Source organism: Dendrobates tinctorius, unplaced genomic scaffold (genome assembly GCF_039654945.1).
Source record: "Dendrobates tinctorius isolate UK_male_01 unplaced genomic scaffold, ASM3965494v1 ptg000086l, whole genome shotgun sequence".
NCBI lineage: Eukaryota > Metazoa > Chordata > Amphibia > Anura > Dendrobatidae > Dendrobates > Dendrobates tinctorius.
In genome coordinates this window covers 73,513,812-73,535,176 of record NW_027361754.1, presented here as the reverse complement: position 1 = coordinate 73,535,176, position 21,365 = coordinate 73,513,812, and the positions used below count along the sequence as shown (strand labels likewise).

Genomic DNA, 21,365 nt, shown 5'->3' with positions numbered 1-21,365 from the left:
CTGTTATCTAATGTTCATGGTGCACTTTACTCTCTTGGACCCAGATGGGTCTAACATTAAATATAATGATTAAACTCCTCCGCGGTAAGGTGCAGATATCCACTGGCTGATGGCTTCTGCACGTTCATGTAACATTAACAGGTGACTGAAGCGAACGTCTGGCAATCAGCTCTGATTAGATAAGGAGGATGATGGCGAGCTCGATGGTGCACTCCATGGCGGACAGCAATTAGCAAACACAAGCTGTGACAATGCATCACACATCTAGGCATGCGGCCAGCCTTTTTGTGAGACTACAAGTCTCAGCATGAATCTGACATTGATTGACTTGATAATTTTTTTGTTTTCTGGACAGCTGAGTAAGAAAAAAACTCATAGCCCGGCAACATTTTTACGAACAAATTGAAAAACCATAACAAATCATTAAAGGGATTCTGACACCAGGTTTTTGCTACTCCATCTGAACGCAACATAATATAGGGGCAGAGACCTGGATTCCAGCGATGTATCACTTAAGTGGGCTGCTTGCAACAGTTTTGATAAGATCGCCTTTTTTCTGCTGCAGATCTAGCAGTGCTCAAATGCTGAGCCCTGTATAACCCCGCCCACACCACCGATTGGCTGCTTTCTATGTATATTGACAGATAGCTGCCAATCAGTGATGAGGATCGGCTTTCACATAGCTGATGAATATTGAAAACTACATGGTTGCAGGCTTACTGGTCTGCTAGTAATAATCTCCTAATGATGAACCGTTACATTTTTTTTTAAAACTACAGAAAACAGCCCAGTAAGTGACACATCTCTGGAAACAAGGCTTCTGCCCCTACATTATGCTGCTCTCAGATTAGATGGCAAAAACCTGATGGCAAATTCCCTTTAAGATTGCAAGTGATGCATGTCTACAGCCCATGATTCTGATATGATGAAATTAGCTGCATTCACTGTGGCCTGTAAAATTAGAACAGTCATAATAAAATTTATACAGGTTTCTCCCCAAATATTCATAGATGCATAAAAAAAAAAATGTATGGACAGAGGAAAAATATACGCTGTATTTTGATGGACAGGCCAAAGAATTTCTGGATGGTTGGCATCCGTGGCTCCTATGTGTGTGTCCGGTGCAGCGGCCTCACTCGGGTTGAGTAAGACTGTCACCACATTCCTCAACAACTCTTTAGGAAAACACAGAGGATATCTTGTATCATCCCACGGAATTCCTCACCAGCCCATAATACTGTGCCGTTTTACACATATTCCTTCTTACCGCTAACGATTTTTGGCATTATGATAAATTGGATTGAAAAAAAATGGACTTTTTCATTTCCTATAGCTTTTTGACAATCCAAATTTTCTTGAAACCATTACCCCTACACCCCATTAGTGTCATAGGATCATCTGAACTATTCTTTTTTTTTTAACCATAAAATTTATTTTATTTTATTAAACATGGCATAACAAAACAAAGTCGTACAAGTATTTAGTTTCTGTATAGTGTGCATGAATAATAAACAATATAAACGATATAAGGCTATAAATGACCTTAATTTTACAAAGATATACATGACAAAGACAAGACAAGACAGTAAGGAGTAGAAGGAGGGGAGGGGAAGAGAAAAAAAAAAAGGGGGGGGAAAAACCTCAATTAAATCGACTAATCAGATCCGAACTCAGCCGCACTACAGGTCGGATCCCGCTGCATAATAATCCCACGGGGACCAAATTGCCTGAAAGCGCACCACCGAATCATTTAGTAAGGCTGTAAGGTGTTCCATCCTTCTGACATCCATGATCCGTCTAATGAGAGTCTGAAGCAAAGGGGGACTCGGCTGCCTCCAAAAGCGCGCAATCAGGCATCTGGCCGCCGTAAGGATATGTTGCAATAATCTATTGGAGAGTTTGCCCATACCCGGCGCCACGTGACCCAGGAGAAGCACCAGCGGGTTTAGTTCTATATCTGTATGCAATACCTTGTCAATGAGGGACTTAGCTTGACCCCAAAAAGGTACAATTTTTGGGCATGACCAAAATATATGCATGAGGGACCCAGTGCTTTTTCCACATCTCCAACAGGAGGGAGGGACAGAGGGATTCAGTCCATGCAGAAACTCTGGAGTGTGATACCAGTGCATTAGTATCTTATAGATATTTTCTCTATAGAGAGTACACACTGACGATTTTGCGGCATTCCTCCAAATGACAGACCACTCTCGGGAAGAGATACGCCGCTCCAAGGCGGCCTCCCACTTGCGCATGTATAGAAAAGATTCACCAGACCCACCCCGTGGATTCGATAAAATGTTATAAATTTCTGAGATCAGACCCCTGGTGTTCACGCCCGAACTATTCTTTAGTGTCCTCCTTCCCCGCGAGACCACCCAAATCTGACACTAGAGACCAGAGAGCACGAACTTTAAAGTTTGGGGTTCGGACTGGACTCTCGGTGTCCTTTGTTAACCCCTTAACCCCCAAGGGTGGTTTGCACGTTCATGACCAGGCCAATTTTTACAATTCTGACCACTGTCCCTTTATGAGGTAATAACTCTGGAACGCTTCCATGGATCCAGGTGATTCTGACACTATTTTCTCGTGACATATTGCACTTCATGTTAGTGGTAAAATTTCATTCAAATAACTTGCGTTTATTTGTGAAATAAATGGAAATTTGGCAAAATTTTTGAAAATTTTGCAATTTTCCAACTTTGAATTTTTATGCCCTTAAATCACAGAGATACGGCACACAAAAAACTTAATAAGTAACATTTCCCACATGTTTACTTTACATCAGCACAATTTTGGAACCAAATTTTTTTTTGTTAGGAAGTTTATAAGAGTTAAAATTTGACCAGCGATTTCTCATTTTTGCAACACCATTGTATTTTTACGGACCACATCACAATTGAAGCCACTTTGAGGGGTCTATATGATAGAAAATACCCACAAGTGACACCATTCTAAAAACTGCACCCCTTAAGGTGCTCAAAACCACATTCAAGAAGTTTATTAACCCTTTAGGTGCGTCACAGGAATTTTTTGAATATTTAAAAAAAAATGAACATTTAACTTTTTTTCACAAAAAAATAATTCAGGTTCAATTTTTTTTATTTTACCAAGGGTAACAGGAAAAATTGGACTGCAAAAGTTATTGTGCAATTTGTCCTGAGTACGCTGATACCTGATATGTGGGGGGAACCACTGTTTTGGCGCATGGCAGAGCTCAGAAGGGAAGGAGCGCAGTTTGACTTTTTCAATGCAAAATTGGCTGGAATTCAGATTGGACGCCATGTCACGTTTGGCGAGCCCCTGATGTACCTAAACATTGGAAACCCCCCACAAATGACCCCATTTTGGAAACTAGACCCCCCAAGGAACTTATCTAGATATGTGGTGAGAACTTTGAACCCACAAGGGCTTCACAGGAGTTTATAACGTACAGCGGTACAATTAAAAAATCATATTTTTTCCACAAAAATGATCTTTTCTCCCTCAATTCTTATTTTTTCAAGGGTAGCAGGACCCTAAAAGTTATTGTGCAATTTGTCCTGAGTACGCTGATACCCCATATGTGGGTGTAGACGACTATTTGGGCGCATGGCAGAGCTCAGAAGGGAAGCAGCGCCATTTGACGTTTTTGGCGGGAATTGAGATCGGACACCATGTCGCGTTTGGAAAGCCCCTGATGTACCAAAACAGTGGAACCCCCCACAAATGACACCATTTTGGAAACTAGACCCCCCAAGGAACTTATCTAGATGTGTGGTGAGAATTTTGAACCCCCCCACAGTGCTTCACAGAAGTTTATAATGCCTGGGCGTGAAAATAAAAAAATCGTATTTTTTCCACAAACATGATCTTTTAGTCCCCAATTTTTTTATTTTCCCAAGGGTACCAGAAGAAATTGGACCCCAAAAGTTGTTGTCCAATTTGTCCTGAGTGCGCTGATACCCCATATGTGGGAGAAAACTACTGTATGGGCACACGTCAGGGCTCGGAAGGGAAGGAGTGATGTTTTGGAATGCAGACTTATTTGGAATGGTCTGCGGGTGTCATGTTGCGTTTGAGGAGCCCGTGATGTACCTAAACAGTGGAAACCCCCCACAAATGACACCATTTGGGAAACTTGACCCCCTAAGGAACTTATCTAGATGTGTGGTGAGCACTTTGAACCCCCAAGGGCTTCACAGAAGTTTATAATGCCTGGGCGTGAAAATAAAAAAATTGTATTTTTTCCACAAACATGATCTTTTAGTCCCCAATTTTTTTATTTTCCCAAGGGTACCAGAAGAAATTGGACCCCAAAAGTTGTTGTCCAATTTGTCCTGAGTATGCTGATACCCCATATGTGGGAGAAAACTACTGTATGGGCACACGTCAGGGCTTGGAAGGGAAGTAGTGACGTTTTGGAATGCAGACTTTGATGGAATGGTCTGCGGGTGTCATGTTGCTTTTGGAGAGCCCGTGATGTACCTAAACAGTGGAAACCCCCCACAAGTGACCCCATTTTGGAAACTAGATCCTCCAAGGAACTTATCTAGATGTGTGGTGAGCACTTTGAACCCCCAAGTGCTTCACAGAAGTTTATAATGCCCGGGCGTGAAAATAAAAAAATCATTTTTTTCCACAAAAATTATATTTTTGCCCCTAAATTTTTATTTTCCTAAGGGTAACAGGAGAAATTGGACCCCAAAAGTTGTTTTGCAATTTGTCCTGAGTAGGCTGATACCCCATATATGGGGGTAAAACACTGTTTGGGCGCATGGCAGAGCTTGGAAGAGAAGGAGCACCATTTGACTTTTTCAACGCAGAATTGGCTGGAATTGAGATCAGACGCCATGTTGCATTTGGAGAGCACCTGATGTGCCCAAACAGTGGAAACCCCCAATTCTAACTCCAACCCGAACCCCAACACACCCCCTAACCGTAATCTCAGCCCTAACTCTAACCCTAGCCCTAACCCTAAAGGGAAAATGGAAATAAATAATTTTTTTCAATTTTATTATTTTTCCCTAACTAAGGGGGTGATAACGGGGGGTTTGATTTACTATTTATGGTGGTTTTTATGTTTGGTGGCTGTCGCACGCTAAAAGACGCTTTTTATTGTAAAAATAGTTTTTGCATCACCACATATCGAGAGCTATAATTTTTCCGTATTTTGACCCACCGAGTCATGTGAGGTCTTATTTTTTGCGGGACGAGTTGACGTTTTTATTGGTATCATTTTTGGGCACGTGACATCTTTTGATCGCATTTTATTCCGATTTTTGGGACGCAGAATGAACAAAAACCAGCGTTTCATGAATTTCTTTTGGGGGGTTTGTTTACACCGTTCCGCGTGCGGTAAAATTGATAAAGCGGTTTTATTCTTCGGGTCAGTACGGTTACAGCGATACCTCATTTATGTCTTTTTTTATGTTTTGCCGCTTTTATGCAATGAAAACAACTTTATATAAAAAATAATTATTTTTGCATCACTTTATTCTGCGAGCTATAACTTTTATTTTTTCGCTGATGATGCTGTATGGTGGCTCGTTCGTTTTCAGCGGTACCATGGATATTTATATGCGTCTTTTTGATCGCGCGTTATTGCACTTTTTGTTCGGCGGTATGATAATAAATCATTATTTTTTGCTTGTTTTTTTATTTTTATTTTTTAAGAGGTTCGCTAAAGGGGTTAACTAATGGGACAGTTTTATAGGGCGGGTCATTACGCACGCGGCGACACCAAATATGTGTACTTTTATTTTTTTTTTTATTTCCAAGAAATGAATTTATTAGGGAATTTTTTTTTTTTAATTTAGCGATTTTTAAAAAAATTATTTTTACACTTTTTTTTTTTTTACTTTGTCCCAGGGGGGACATCACTGTCATGTGACAGATCGCTGATCTGTCATATCACAGATCGCTGTGACAGATCAGCGATCTGTCACAGGCATAGAAGCAGACTTCCTCGTGCCTGCGCTTTGCGCAGGCACTGAGGAAGCCAGCTCCCTGCAGGCCCCCGAAGGTCCCCGTCGCCATCTTGGATCCGAGGACCTGCAGGGAAGGAGTCCCCCGCAGCAGCGATGCTTCCCTTTAACCCCCGGTAAACCGCGATCGCGGTGTGCAAGGCACATAGTGCCAGGTGTCAGCTGTGATAATCAGTTGACACCCGGCCACGATCAGCGGCGCTCACTCTGTGAGCGCCGTTGATCGCTGTGACGTACTATCCCGTCCCTGGGAGTTAAGTCCCAGGGCACATGGACGGGATAGAGTGTCACATGGCAGAAAGGGGTTGAACTCGGTCTTCTCCCTGAAGTTCGTTTTAGGCTATGTGCCCATGTAGCGATTCTAAAGCAGAATATTCCTGAGCATAATCGCACACTCTGCTCCCAGGAAAACGCATGCGTTTTTTACGCGCTTTTGTAAGCATTTTTGCCCATATAATTGATGGTATGCGGAATCGCGTGCGATTCCGCAAAATTAATGAACATGCTGCGTTTTTAATCGCTAAGCGTTTCCGCAGCGGTTAAAAACGCACCATTGGCACAACATGTGCGTTTTTCATTAAAAATCAATTGGATGCTTTTCTTAAGCGTTTCTGCAGCAGAATCGCTTGTCTAAAAGTGCTGCCGAAACACTTAAAAAACGCTACGTGGGCACACAGCCTAGAGAGAGAGGTTTCGGTTCAAATTTGGGTACAGTTCTGGTTCCCAAACCGAATTTTTGACTAAACTTCGGGTTGGGTGTCAAAACCCGAACATCAAGGGTCCGCTCATCCCTATATGACACACATGACCTATTTTGACTGGTCTGTTCTAATTAACCCGTTCACGATCAATGACGCCACATAGGCGTCATGAAAACCTGTGCCAATCTGACCAGTGATGCCAATGTAGCGTCATGACTTTAAAGCCCCCCTGCGGGGCGGCTGACCGGGGTCACTAAAAGGTCACCCGACCCGCAGATACAGGGGGCTTTGTTCTTCACCACAGGGGGCTACGATCGCTCTGATTGGCTGTTAAAAGTGAAACAGCCAATCAGAGCGATAGTAATATTTCATCAATGAAAATTGATGAGATATTAAAATCCAGCTATGGCCGATGCTGCAGTAGCATCGGACATGGCTGGAGACAGTAATGTGAGCCCCCCCACACCCCCCCCAACCACGACATGGCAACCGCTAAATATTCCAGCATATTTTCCATTCAAAAAGTCAAATGGCGCTCCTTCCCTTCCGAGCCCTGCCGTGCGCCAAAACAGTGGTTTATGACCAGATATGAGGTATCAGTGTACTCAGGAGAAATTGCCCAACAAATTTCAGGATCCATTTTATCCTGTTGCCCATGTGAAAATGAAAAAAAATTAATGATAAAAGAAAATTTTTGTTGGAAAAATTAAAATGTCCATTTTTTCCTTCCACGTTGCTTTAGTCCCTGTGAAGCACCTGAATGGTTAATAATCTTCTTGAATGTAGTTTTGAGCACTTTGACGGGTGCACTTTTTAGAATGGTGACACTTTTGGGTATTTTCTGCCATATAGACTCCTCAAAATCACTTCAAATGTGAGGTGGTCCCTAAAAAAATGGTTTTGTAAATTTTGCTGTAAAAATGAGAAATCACTGGTCAACTTTTAACCCTTATAATTTCCTAACAAAAAAAAAAATTGTTTCCAAAATTGTGCTGATGTAAAGTAAACATGTGGGAAATGTTATTTAGTAACCATTTTGTGTCACATAACTCTCTGGTTTAACAGAATAAAAATTCAACATTTGAAAATTGCGATTTCTGATTTTTTCACAAATAAACGCAAAAAATATTGACCTAAATTTACCACTAACATGAAGCCCAATATATCACGAAAAAACAATCTCAGAATCGCTAGGATGCGTTGAAGCGTTCCTGAGTTATTACCTCATAAAGGGACACTGGTCAGAATTGCAAAAAATGGCCAGGTCATTAAGGTCAAAATAGGCTGGGTCATGAAGGGGTTAATGTAAATTAGAATCCAGGAGAAGCATCAATTCCGGATGAGAAACTGTTTGGCTGGAGTGCTAGTGGGCACGCTTGACCACCTCTCCGTTCATTTCTATGGCACCTATGGAAACCACAAGTCTTTTGATAACATAGATGAGGGACCTTTGGACCCCCCATTCACAGAATCCTTTGATGGGTCTTCCAGCAGTCATACCCTTTTACCTCCTCGGAGAGGGGTTTCCAGGCACTAGGAACCCCTCCCTTAGTAATAAAACTGCTTGGAAGAGTTCATCATATTGGTTCCCATTGATATAGAGTATGTGGTAGAGGATTCTTTATGATCACACTATGGCCCCTCAAGTCGTGACGTTTCGGCTTCTTTTCCTTGCTGTAATGATGATCCCTAGGTTATCTTTATCCATTTATTAAGCATTGGCACTGTACAAATGATACAGGGAGTCATCATATATAAAACAATACAAAACAAAAAGCTGTTTAAAAAATGATAAAATTTTGGTAAATTGCCCCAATTTCAAGGGCGCAAAGACTCCGAACGATGATTTCTAGTACGGTATATTACCCTCTTTAATAAATTACACAAAATATATGGGGGTCCTTATAGGTGTCCATCCCTTTCTATATACAGTACCTCCCATTAAATTTAAAAGGATAGGAATGACCAAAAAAGGAACAATCTGCAAAAACAAAAAGTGGGGTCGATTTGGGTAAAGTGCCCATTTCATATGGTCTATAGAGGCATGCACTAATTGTAATTATAAAAGGTGAGTTGGGGGAGATCCAAGGGCCCTTCTGTCCTTTGACGGAGGTGAACAGCAACAAGTTCAGGCATGGTGGGCTGTGATGACATAAGCCAGTAATGCAATGGTCCTTTGATATTTTTTTTTTTGCTCTATGGATCCCCAGTTCCAAGCCGTCTATAAATCATGTTATACAACTTTATTTTTACGAGTCAGAATAGTAAAGTGGCTTTTGTGCATCACATGAGATCACGTCCTTTCACGAAGCTTTCTTCCTAGAAGTAAATGATGCCTGCTTGGCGGGGGGAGAGCTTTCTGAAAGATGGAGTGGAGGGACTTTCACTCCTTTCTGCTTTAGTTGTTGATGAAAATCCGACCGGTCTGTAATTATTTTCTGCAAAAGATAAAGAAAAAAAAATAGAAGACGTGCAAAGAAGAATCGGACGGAAATCCATACACTGCGGTAACACGAGCAGATATCATCTATATATCCTCCATTGTTACAAAAGCATAAAACTCTGCGTGAGAAATGTAATCCACTGTGAGTACTGAACAGGCCTGTAATACACGGATATCGAGACGCTTAACCCTTGCATACTGCAGAAAAATCTACAATGTGGAGCTCTAGATTGTACAAAACTACCTAGAAAACAAGCCAACTTTCGAGAACTGTTTTTCTTCACTGCATCTCTTGTATGATTATGGCAGTGATTTTAGCTTTGTGCTATGATTTTGTCACAGTAACCTGTAAGTGGCTTTTATTTTCCAGGCTGCAGCTGCACTGATATCAGGACGTAATCATTTGGAGTACCGATGATGGCAGTGATGGGTCAGCTCCTGTCTCCTCTTCTGAGTGTTCTGCTTATCAGAACAATCTCCAGCGGGCGCTCATCCCCAATCCCCAGAGTTAAGCCGAGCTGACCCATCCCTGCCATCATCTGTATTCCAAGTGAAGACTACGCAATAAAAAGGGATATGTAAAGTTTAATTTAAAAAAAAAAGTTTAACTACTCTTTAAATAAAAATGTACAAATAATATCGCCATAGTGTGACCAAATAACAGCTCCAACGGTAAAAACTCAGATGTCATAGCTACACTATGCCTAAATGAAACACAACACTCAATATATTGGCAGTGGGTGTCAGTCTCGGAGGCCGTGTGTGGCATCCTGGCTAGTAAAGTGGCTAACGTGGCCAATAAGTTATTTTTTCTACTAAGCCAGTCTATCAGAGTCAGACGTGCAGACCACCACCTCGTACCTGCATGGTCTCCAGGATATCATTATCTGAGATTTCAACCTGCGGACCCTTGAATCCGGGAGCGGTGTATGCAGCTTGTATAATCTTAGTGCGGAATCGCTCAAACTGAAAGGCAAACATGAAATGATAATTATAAAACTGGTCTAATCTATCACATTTGTGGATCCACTTCTAAACTTGAGTGTATGGGCACTGGTAGACTGAATGCTGTACAACATGTTTGGAGCGCCACCTTCTGGCTTACATTTGAATTGCAATAAACCGCATAAGTGTGCAATTACCGTAATCTGCAAAATAATAAAGGCAGCACTAAAGGGGGAGCGGAGGCAGAGGTCAAACCTGACCCTGATGTCTGAGGGGCGCAAAACTAGCCATTGTCCGAGTTTATGCAGGAGCTTTGGGTTACACTGCTGCTGCCACATGAGTTGGCATTAAATACTATGAATGAAATGTTCACAGTGTTCATATAACTGATCGGCAGCACAAGGGAACCTACTGCCAAGACCCCCAAAGATTACAGATGGAGAATTACCGTCCCTTTAACATGGCCATTGAGTTAAAGGATAACTAAAGGTTAAAAAAAAAGTTTTGATAAGTTTCTCACTGTAGGGGACAAATATTATGATGCAATATTAGTTTGGACAGTTACACATGCGCCAATACTAAATATGTTTTTTATTTATTTACCTTCTGGGTAAAGGGAGTGATGTAACTTTATATATCCATACTGATACAGTGGATATAAATGAAAAGTCTATACAAAGCTGTTAGTGTGGGAGAGAGGGTCCCCGCCGAGAGTCCGGGTTGGAACCAAGGGGACCGTCACCTAGGTTCTGGGTGAAACCGTTTCCGGGGGACAGAGTTCAGGGATGGACCGTGGAGACTGACAGGTGGGCTGGGGAGGAGCCAATATAAAAGGGGCGGGGAACGCGAGTCACAGTGAGTCAGCAGAACGAGACAGAAGGAGCAGGAAACAGTGGGAGCCAGGAAGGAGGCCAGAGACAGGAGAGATACTCCCCCTGGACATCAGTGGGATGGCGCCGAGACGACCGTCCGGGAACCACTGCCCCGCGTCGACCAGCGGCCGCCTTCCTCCAGCCCGCGGCTGCGGCCTGCCCGCGGTCACTCGCAGGCCATTGCCGCCTCGCTCCTGTCCGCGGCTGCGGCCGTTGCCGCCTCGCTCCTGCCCGTGACTGCGGCCTGCCCGCGGACACCAGCGGCCGCCGCCGCCTCACTTCAGCCCAAGGCTGCGGCCTTTCTCCCGCCGTCCGCAGCCGCCCCGCTTCTACCCGTGGCCGCGGCTAGTTCTGTGCCGTTGGCGGCCACCACTGTCCCGCTCCAGTCCGCGGCAAGGGCCGGGCCGTGGCTCACCGCGGGTCCTCCGTTGCAGTCGCTGGCTGCGCAGGTGGCATGCCAGCCGCCACCCCACATCGCCGCTGCTTGCCCCTATCCAGGGGCTGCGGCCCATCTGTCCAAGGACTCCTCCAGGGCCTGTTGTGCCCCTGCTTCACCGGAGCGTTGGAACGCTCGAAGACTACGAAAGATCTTCAGCGGCTCGGCCCAGCAGCTGCTACACCGAAGAACCATCGTCCGGCACGCTGAGGGACGTCGAGCTGGTTAAGTGACACTATATAGTTAAGGACCCGTAGTCGGCCACATAGTGACCGGCTTTTGCCGGACGTAGTCGTGTTCTCATATTTCCATGTTTGCTTGTATTGAGTCCCTGCGAGGACAATTCCTGTTATTTGTTCGGTTGCTTAGACTACCCCTGCGGATAGTTACCTATAAAAGTTATTACTAGAAACACCAGACTGTCTCGCGTCTCGTCACTGCATCCTGCGTACCTGCTAGTACCACGTTAGAATGACTGTTTTTTGTAAAAAAGAATTTTTACACCAAGAAGAATTATTTCAGAACTTTTTCCACCTTGTAAAATTACGTATAATCTGTACAATTCAATTGAAAAATAAACTTTTCAGGTAGAAAACGAAAGAACTAAAATAAAGTAGTTGCATAAATATACACGACCATAAGCTAATACTTTGATGAAGAACCCTTTGAATTTATCACAGCATTCAGTCTTTTTTCTAGATAGGAGTCTATCAGCATGGTACATCTAGAATTGGCAATCTTTGCCCACTCTGCTTAGCCCTGTTCAGGTCACCCACAGATTGTCACTTGGAGTTACGTCTGGCCACTGGCTTTACCACTATAAATCTTTGATCTTCTTCTGAAAAAACCTCTCTATTGTTGATTTGGAGGTTTGCTTAGTGTCTTGGTTATGCTATACTTCAGCTTTTTAGCAGAGGCCTGAAGGTTTTGTTGCAAAATTGAACGATATTTGGAACTGTTCATAATCACCTCCACTTTCAGTAAAGCTGCAATTCCAGCTGCTGAAAAACAACCCCAAAGCATAATGCTACCTCCACCATGCTTCACTGTGGGTATGGTGTTCTTTTGGTGATGCACAGTATTGACTTTGCTCCAAACATACGTTTTGGAATTATGGCAAAAAAAATTCAACCTTGGTCTCATCAGATCTTAGCACGTTTTCCCACGTGCTTTTGGCAGACTTGATGTAGTTTTTGGTAATATATAGCTGGGCATGAATGTTTTTCATTGTAATAAAAAGCTTTCATTTTACCACCCTACCCCACAGACCAGAAACATGAAGAATATGGGAAATTGTTATCACATGCAGTACACAACTATTACTTGCTGGAAATCCCTGTAACTCCTTTAATGTTGTGTTGCTGTAGGCATCTTGGCAGCCTCCTGGACAAATTTTCTTCTTATTGCTTAACAGTTCTTGAGGGACATCCAGTTCTAGGTAATATCACTGTTGTGCCAAATTTATGACACTTCTTTATGACATCTTCACAATGTTCCATGGTATATTTAATGCCTTGGAAACATTTTTATACCATTTCTCCTGACTGAAAACCTTCAACAATAAGATATCTTTGCTGTGTTCTAAGCTGTTTTTCCAACCATGACTTTTGCTGTAAAATGACTAAGAAAAAGTCAAGAAAATTCTAAAAGAACAGCTAATCTTTATGTAGGATTAATCAGAGAGAGTCACATGCGCCATAAATGTACAGTGGATGCCAGAATGAAAATTTGAGTCCTGTGGACCCTGGCATTTGTTTGGGTTTGCTAGGTGCTGATTCCAGCTCTAAATGGACTCAAACTACCAAACAGGGGGTACAAAAATCAAAACTTTTTACAATATCTTAGTGACCCTTTGGTTTTGTCTCCTACATTTCCTGTTGACTTAAAAAAATACAGTTGACATGTAAGTTTCTTGGTTAGATCACCTCCTTCTGCTGTAAGATTTTCCCTGGCTAAATGATGATAGATGATGACTTACCCTGGTCTGTGTGGTCTCCAGCGCCACCTTGACATGTTGCTCAGAATATGCCAAGTCCTCTGCTTTGCTCTTGATCTGACTTCTCTCTCCCTCCTGCTTTATTGCCTCTGTCTGACATTTGCTTATTTCCTTCTTCAGTCTCTGAACTTCGTTCTTCAATTCTGCAATCATCTCATTTCTCCTCATCGCCTCGGATTTCACTTCGCCCATCATCTGCAATGTAGCAGATACATTACTAATAATTGGTGACCTCCCGATGTTCAGCTTACATTTGCTCCGTCACCATAATTTCTAGTCGATATATTACTTTATATTATTTTATGTCGGGGGTCCTCAATTTATGAGCATAAGGGATACCTTTAAGAAACAATGGCAAGATTAATTATTGGGCTGCACTGCCCGCACATTATTCCTTATACCTCTCTGAGATTGCAGTTTTCCAGCTCCAAATTTGCTATCAATTCTTCATGTTTTCTTTCTTCTCGCAAACTTGAAAACTTGAACAAGAAGATGAAGAAAGATTAATACCTTCTTGCACAAATGCAACTTTCTGCTCTTACACCGTATGGGTGACCGTGAAGAGTGGGTAGCGATGGGGATCATAATACTGAGTACGGTATTTATACAGTATAAAACTGCACTTATAATTCATGGACTGGTAATCATGTGTATGCTGGTAGCCCACCCAATTCCATGGGGATTAAAGGGGGTTTCTAAAACAATACAACTGTAGAATGTAGTGGGATCAAGGACCAGTAATCGATTTCCCATTAGTGGAAATGACAGTGCTTGATTTATGTATATAGTGGACATGATCGATAGATGCCACCTAGAGTTGGTGTAATCCGGACAGAAGTCCAGCGAATCACCTATTCCCTCTAGGCATCCGTGGCTTTTCTTTTTATTAGCTGGCCTGGGTAAGAGTGAATACCAGGATGAAGGAGGTGATTGTTTTCTAAGGGCTCCCATCCAGAGACCATGTATTTGTGATGTGGCCGATGGACTGGGTCCTGTCAATCAATTTGCAACAACTCTAACAGCACTTAATGGCAGACAGGAGAATGGAGGTTTATTGGTGAAAATCATTGCTGGCAAGATATGTATCAGCCACCCAAATATATTCAGACACTCTATATCAAGTTCAGCACTATGTGATTCTAAGACCTCTTTCAGACATTAGTGTTTCAATATAAATGTGAAAAAAAACAGTCAAAGTGTCATCATGGATAAATAAATGACAACTTTTCTCCTATCCAATATATATATATATATATATATATATATACACACACACACACACTGAATGTATGTGTGTATGTGTGTATCACCAACCAATAACGAAGCATCTTTCATTTCACCATAGCTGTTTAAAAGAAGCAGAGCTGTAATTGGTTGCAATGAGAAACAGTTTTCCCACTCCACAACATCTCAGCAGACACTGACCGGGTGGGAGAAATCTAGCATCCCTGGGAACATAAGCTCCCAGCCATTGTCTGCCCCTCAGAAAGGAGCAGAGAGCACATGACAGAAATGAATCACCCCCTCCCGTGCCCATATACCCATCACACATCCTTCATCCCATAGGCACATCTTCCCTCTTAAAGAATCTCCGGTATGAAAGTTAGGGCAAATCCCTCAGCGCTCTGATTCTGACCCCAGGCTTCTATTAAAGGGATCATTGGTATGGAAGTCAGAGCAAATCCATCCAGCGCTTTGGTTCTGACCCCAGGCCCCTGTTAAAGGGATCCCCGGTATGGAAGTTTGGGCAATTCCACTCAGCGTTCTGGTTCTGACCCCAGGCTCTCTTAAAGGGATCTCTGGTATGGAAGTTAGGGCAAATCCCTCAGCGCTCTGATTCTGACCCCAGGCTTCTATTAAAGGGATCCCCGGTATGGAAGTCAGGGCTATTGCCTTCAAATGCTCTGGTACTGACCCCAGGCTCTCTTAAAGGGATCATTGGTATGGAAGTCAGGGCAAATCCATTCAGCACTCTGGTTCTGATCCTAGGCTCTCTTAAAAGGATCCCCAGTATGGAAGTTAAGGCAATTCCACTCAGCGCTCTGGTTCTGACCCCAGTCTCTCTTAAATGGATCATTGGTATGGAAGTTAGGGCAATTCCATTCAGCGCTCTGGTTCTGATGCCAGGCCTCTCTTAAAGGGATCAACGGTATGGAAGTTAGGACCGTTCCACTCAGTGCTCTGGTTCTGACCCCAGGCTGATGGGATGATGTGGGATATTAGGGGTAGTAGTCCGGTGGCTCTAGCTGACGGGAAGATGTGGGATATTAGGGGTAGTAGTCCAGTGGCTCTGGCTGATGGGATGACGTGGGATATTAGGGGTAGTAGATCAGTGGCTCTGACGGAATTATGTGGGATATTAGGGGTAGTAGTCCGGTGGCTCTCACTGGATGATGTGGGATATTAGTGGTAGTAGTCCGGCGGCTGTGACGGGATGATGTGGGATATTAGTGGTAGTTATCCGGTGTCTCTGGCTGATGGTATGATGTGGGATGTCAGGGGTAGTAGTCCGGTGGCTTTGACGGGATGATGTGGGATATTAGGGATAGTAGTCTGGTGGCTCTGGCTGACTGGACGATGTGGAATATTAGGGGTAGTAGTCTGGTAGCTCTGGCTGACGGGATGATGTGGGATATTATAGTGAATGCGGCTATGTGGAGTGGGCGGGGCTATGCTCTCAGCTTTATATGTATATATAGATATAATCATTATAATTTGTTATAACTAACTGTAGTTAGTTACTATGCCCGCGCAACGCCGGGCTCTCCAGCCAATATATATATATATATATATATATATACACACATACACACACAGTCATGGCTTAAAGTGTTGGCACCCTTGAACTTGTTCCAGAAAATTAAGTATTTCAACAAGAAAATTATTGCACTTACACATCTTTTGTTATACACTTGTTTACGTCCTTTGTGCGTATTGAAGCAGTACATAAGAAAGAAGAGAAAGGCAAATTGGACAAAATTTTCACACGAAACCCCCAAAATGGGCCAGACAAAATTGTTGACACCCTTAACGTAATATTTGGTTGCACACCCTTTGAAATAAATAACTGCAATCAAGTGCTTTCTATAACCAACAACAAGCTTCTAAAACCTCTTAACTGGAATTTTGGAGCACTCTTCGTTTGCAAACTGTTCCAGGTCTCTCATATTTGAAGGCGCCTTCTCCCAACAGCAATTTTAAGATCTCTCCACAGGTGTTCAATGGGATTTAGATCCGGACTCATTTTTAGCCACTTCAGAACTCTCCAGTGCATTCTTTCCATCCATTTCTGTGTGCTTCCTGAAGTATGTTTGGGGCCATTGTCCTGCTGGAAGACCCATGATGTAGGGCGCAAACCCACTTTTCACTCTGGACACTACATTGTGACCTAAAATCTTTTGGAAATATTCAGATTTCATGGTGCCATGCACGCAGTCAAGGCACCCAGTGCCGGAGGCATCAAAACAACCGCAAACATGTCTTAGCCTCCACCATATTTAACTGTAGGTAGTGTGTTTTTTTTGTAGGCCTCATTCCGTTTTTGGTAAACAGTAGAATGATATGCTTTACCAAAAAGCTGTATATTTATCTCATCTGTCCACAAAATGCTTTACCAGAAGGATTTTGGCTTACTCATGTACATTTTGGCAAACTGTAGTCTAGCTTTTTATATCTCAGTGTCAGCAGTGGGGTCCTCCTGGGTCTCATGCTATAGTGTTTCATTTCATTCAAATGTTGATGGATAATTCACACTGACACTAAAGCACCCTGAGCCTGCAGGACAGGTTGAATTTCTTTGGAACTTGATTGGGGCTTCTTATTCACCATCCGGACTATACTGCATTGCAAACTTTCATCAATTTTTCTCTGCGTCCACATCCAGGAATATTATCTACTGCGCAATGGATTGTAAACTTCTTGATTATGTTGCACACTGTGGAAAAAGGAACATCAATATCTCTGGAGATTGACTCATAACCTTGAGATTGTTGATATTTTTTCAACAATTTTGGTTCTCAAGTCCTTAGACAATTCTCTTCTCCTCTTTCTGTTCTTCATGCTTAGTGTGGCACACACAGACAGACAATGCAAAGATTCAAAGAGCCAACTTTTCCCTTTTTATCTGGTTTTAGGTGTTATTTTCATATTTCCCACACCTGTTCCATGCCACAGGTGAGTTTGCCTGAGCTTCACTTGAAACAAAGTTGTTTACCCACAATTTTGGAAAGATGCCAACAATTTTGTCAAGCTCATTTTTGGGGCTTAGTGTGAAATTATGTCCAATTTGAATTTCTATTCCTGTTTTTTTTTCTGTGTTGTTCCAATACACACAAAGGGAATAAACGTGTATAACAAACCATGTGTAGATGCAATAATTTTCTGGGAGAAATGTTTAATTTTCTGCAACATCTTCAGGGGTGTTAACACTTTTGTCCATGACTGTGTGGATAAATAGGACCGTTCACATGTGATGCATTACAGATCATGGCTGCAACTACTTAAAGGGGTTGACTGGCTAAGGCTGCAAAATAATAATCTGATTTTCAGCCCCCAGAGAGGTCTAGTCAATGCCAACTACTCTAGTAAGGATTCATAAGTTATATTGTCTTGAGAACAATGGTGGAGCCACTGAATCTCGTGATGGTGTGAGCTGCGGCCACACAGGACTCAATGCGGTGATTGACGTTGTTCTGTCTGTACCTTCTTGGACATGGCCTCTATCTGCATCTCTCGCTCCTTTAGTTCTCTCTGTAAAGCTTCTTTTTCAGCCACAGATTTTCGGAGTTGGGCCTCGTTGGATGAAACTTCTTTCTGCAGGGAGGAAATGGCTCCTGAAAATATATAACATACAAAGGTATGCAATAAATCATATTACAGTTTTGTGTCTACAGAGGGGGGTCCTGGTGACTAAAGCCTCCCATACGCGTTACACTAATGTCAGTTGCACCTGCCAATATCAGTGGTTTTGTCTGCCACTCTAATGTGTATAGGGGGCACTGGCTGACTGATTATCGCGGGAGCATCAGGCATGTCCAGTTCTGGACTGCCGATGACTTTGTTCTTCCAGACATAAGCCACCGGCAGATACGTATGTCCTGTGCATGGCAGAGATGGCCGAGAGGACTTTTGGCCAAACGATTATCTGAAGCATCATTTGGATGACAGTAAGTATAGGGGGTTTTAAAAGAAATCAGTCATTTGCTGCTATTAACTTGCAGATATGGGGTAGTGTTGAATAAAAATAACAAAGGAAATGCTTATAGATGTCAAGGTATCTTTAAATAAATTACAGTGGTTGGAGAAATAAAACAGTAAAAAATATAAAATAATAAAATGATATCCCTGCAACCAAAAAGCTGGACCAAAGTGGTAGTGAACAGTCGGAAAAGAAACTAAAACACAGGAACCACAGAGGAAAAGCCTACCCTATAGTCCATATATGATGAAAATATAACTTATTATATTTAAACAGGTACAATAACAGAAAAAGCATCAATGATTGTAGAATGATAAAATTACATAAGAACGAGGACGTACACCCAGGAAGGTAAAAAACTAGAGAGACTGGGTATAAACAAAACCAAAGTGATGTGCACAACACTTAGTTGTAAACAGAGTAAAGGTTAATTCTATGTACCATAAATAAGTAAAGTGCTAGTGCAAACAACACCTAAAGCAAGTATTAATGTAAAAAGTACACGAGTATATGTCACCAAAGCACTAACTGCAAGCATAAATTAGGTATAAGCTGTGTGTCACTCAATAAACAGTGCAGAAATATGCATACTGATATTAATAGACACAGAAAAGTAAATTCTAAGTGGAATGTGACTAACACTGGCAAAAAAGATGACTGGCACCTGGATGGCGTCCTCCCCAACGCACGTTTCGGCCCGCTGCCTTCGTCAGGGGGTGGCGCCATTAGGATGGCGAAGAGTATATATATATATATATATATATATATACTGTATATATATATATATATATATATATATATATATATATACACACACACAGAGGAGCGAATAGGGTGAAGGCGGTGTGTAAAAATACACCAATGGTAGTGTAGGGGTAGTGGTAAACATTATGTTGAGATGCATCAGCATCAGTGAAAGCCGGCACCATGTGACTAGAGGCGCCATGACCACATGGGAAACAAGTGATCCGGACATCATCTGGCACACATGACCTGGAAGTAGCAATGTAATAGTATAATGTAGCGGCATAGGGAAGGCCATAGCAACCAGCCTGCACTACCAGATGCGCTGCGACCACGTGGAGTGTCAGGCGGTCCGGACACATCCAGCACAGGCGGGCAGGGAGCAACAGCATCCTTGCCAACAAGGGAAGTGAGAACAGGTTGAGGAGGGTGTGGTATGGAGCACGCACGGCAAGACGCCGAGTGATCTTCATGGAGACTGCGTCATGCAAGCTGAGGCAAGGTACACAAGGACGTGACCAAAACCCCGCACACATAAAGACGCGGCCGACAAGGCAATCCCAAGGAGACACTTCCGCGCATGCTCACCGCCATCCCCAAGATGGGCAGTAAAAAGGAATGAAAATGTATATGTGATGCAAAAGGTAGCAAACAAACTGGAATTTGGAAATGTATAAATATGCAAGGATAAATCGCCATATAGATTGTGTAATGGCAGAAAAAAAGGGGGATACATGAACCTGTAGATGGAAAACTCAATGAGATGTGTGATGGAAATGTATGAACAGTAGATATGAAGAACAATAAAAATAGTACAAATGACCAAATTCAAACGATAGTGGATAAAAGTGAAAGTGGATAAAAGTGAAAGGGAGATAGAACAATACAAAAACTGCATAAAATACAATTGAATATGACTTATATTACACAAAAATAATAATTCAGAGTGTGTGATATAATAAGACAACCTAAATGTGGTATATGAGAAAATAATAAAGACATGTGAGGTACAACAAGTGTATGTGATATCAGTACAAAATAATAACTAATAAATAACTAATAATTGGTTCTTCATTCTAAACAACAGGTTCGGTCTACGATGTGAGAGAAGACAAGGTTGGAGACAAGAGAGGACCGGATGCACTTTTTTTGCACTTTTTTCGTGTGCACGGTGTTTTGCGCAGAGCATTCGTGTTCTTCCTATGGCTGCAGTGTTCTGGCCAGTATCGCTGCTGATCAGAGACTGCGCCAAGGGACTTTTTCTTTTTCTTTTCTAATTAGAGTAGCGGACGTCGCTGTGTAAGTGAAGTCTGATTTTTTTTAGAAAAAAAAATTATTAGTTAGAACAGAGTAGCTTTATAGGAAGGAAGGTAGCGCATTAGAGTAGCGGACGGCACAGTGTTAGTGACATCCGATTTTCTTTTAGAAAAAAAATAATACCGTGAGGAAGATCTACATTCCTCTACTCGTCTTCCTCTTCCTCCTCCTCATCTAGTAAGGAAGGACTCCCAGGAAGGTGCCCTAGGACCCAGGCAACCCCTACAACAATCGATCCCATATGGACTCTACTCCCCGAAAATTATCGAATATTATTGGCCTGCATCTCAGGAATCCGATTTGATGTTAGAGGCCTCATTGAAATTGACTGTTTCAAATTCTTTTTCAGCAAAGAAATAATAAATATTATGGTGGTCCAGACAAATTTGTATCCCCAATTTTTCAACTAAAATCCCACAACACCATACATCAGATGGACCCCTGTAAATGCAGCAGAGATGATGACAATATGGGGCATTGTGCTGCAAATGGACATAGTAAAAAAAGAAAACAGAGCTTCGGCAATATTGGAGTAGTGATATACTCTACAGTACACTGGTATTCCGTATGGCCATGGCAAGGACACGATTAGAAGCAATCCAAAAATGTTTTCATTATAGTGATAATGCTCAGATCCTAACTTTGATTACTATATAAAATTTGCCCAGTAGTTGACCACTTCAGGAGAAAATTTGCTGAGGCGCACAACCCCCAAAGGGACATTTCTATAGATGAATCTCGGTTTCAT

General features: G+C 42.3%; 1 protein-coding gene across 2 annotated transcripts in view; it reads right to left on the bottom strand.

Moving 5' to 3' along the window:
• Nucleotides 1-8,361: 8,361 nt before the first annotated feature.
• The window catches only part of LOC141098018 (coiled-coil domain-containing protein 27-like), a 36,445-nt gene continuing 23,441 nt past the window's right edge, over nt 8,362-21,365 (bottom strand). For both annotated transcript variants that reach the window (XM_073585615.1, XM_073585614.1), the window contains exons 8-12: nt 18,061-18,191; nt 13,761-13,838; nt 13,342-13,554; nt 9,972-10,076; nt 8,362-9,105 (exon numbers count right to left, since the gene is read on the bottom strand). In XM_073585615.1, the coding sequence (XP_073441716.1) occupies nt 8,971-9,105; nt 9,972-10,076; nt 13,342-13,554; nt 13,761-13,838; nt 18,061-18,191 (662 nt within the window). In that variant the 3' untranslated portion in view covers nt 8,362-8,970. The remainder of the gene's footprint in view (nt 9,106-9,971; nt 10,077-13,341; nt 13,555-13,760; nt 13,839-18,060; nt 18,192-21,365) is intronic.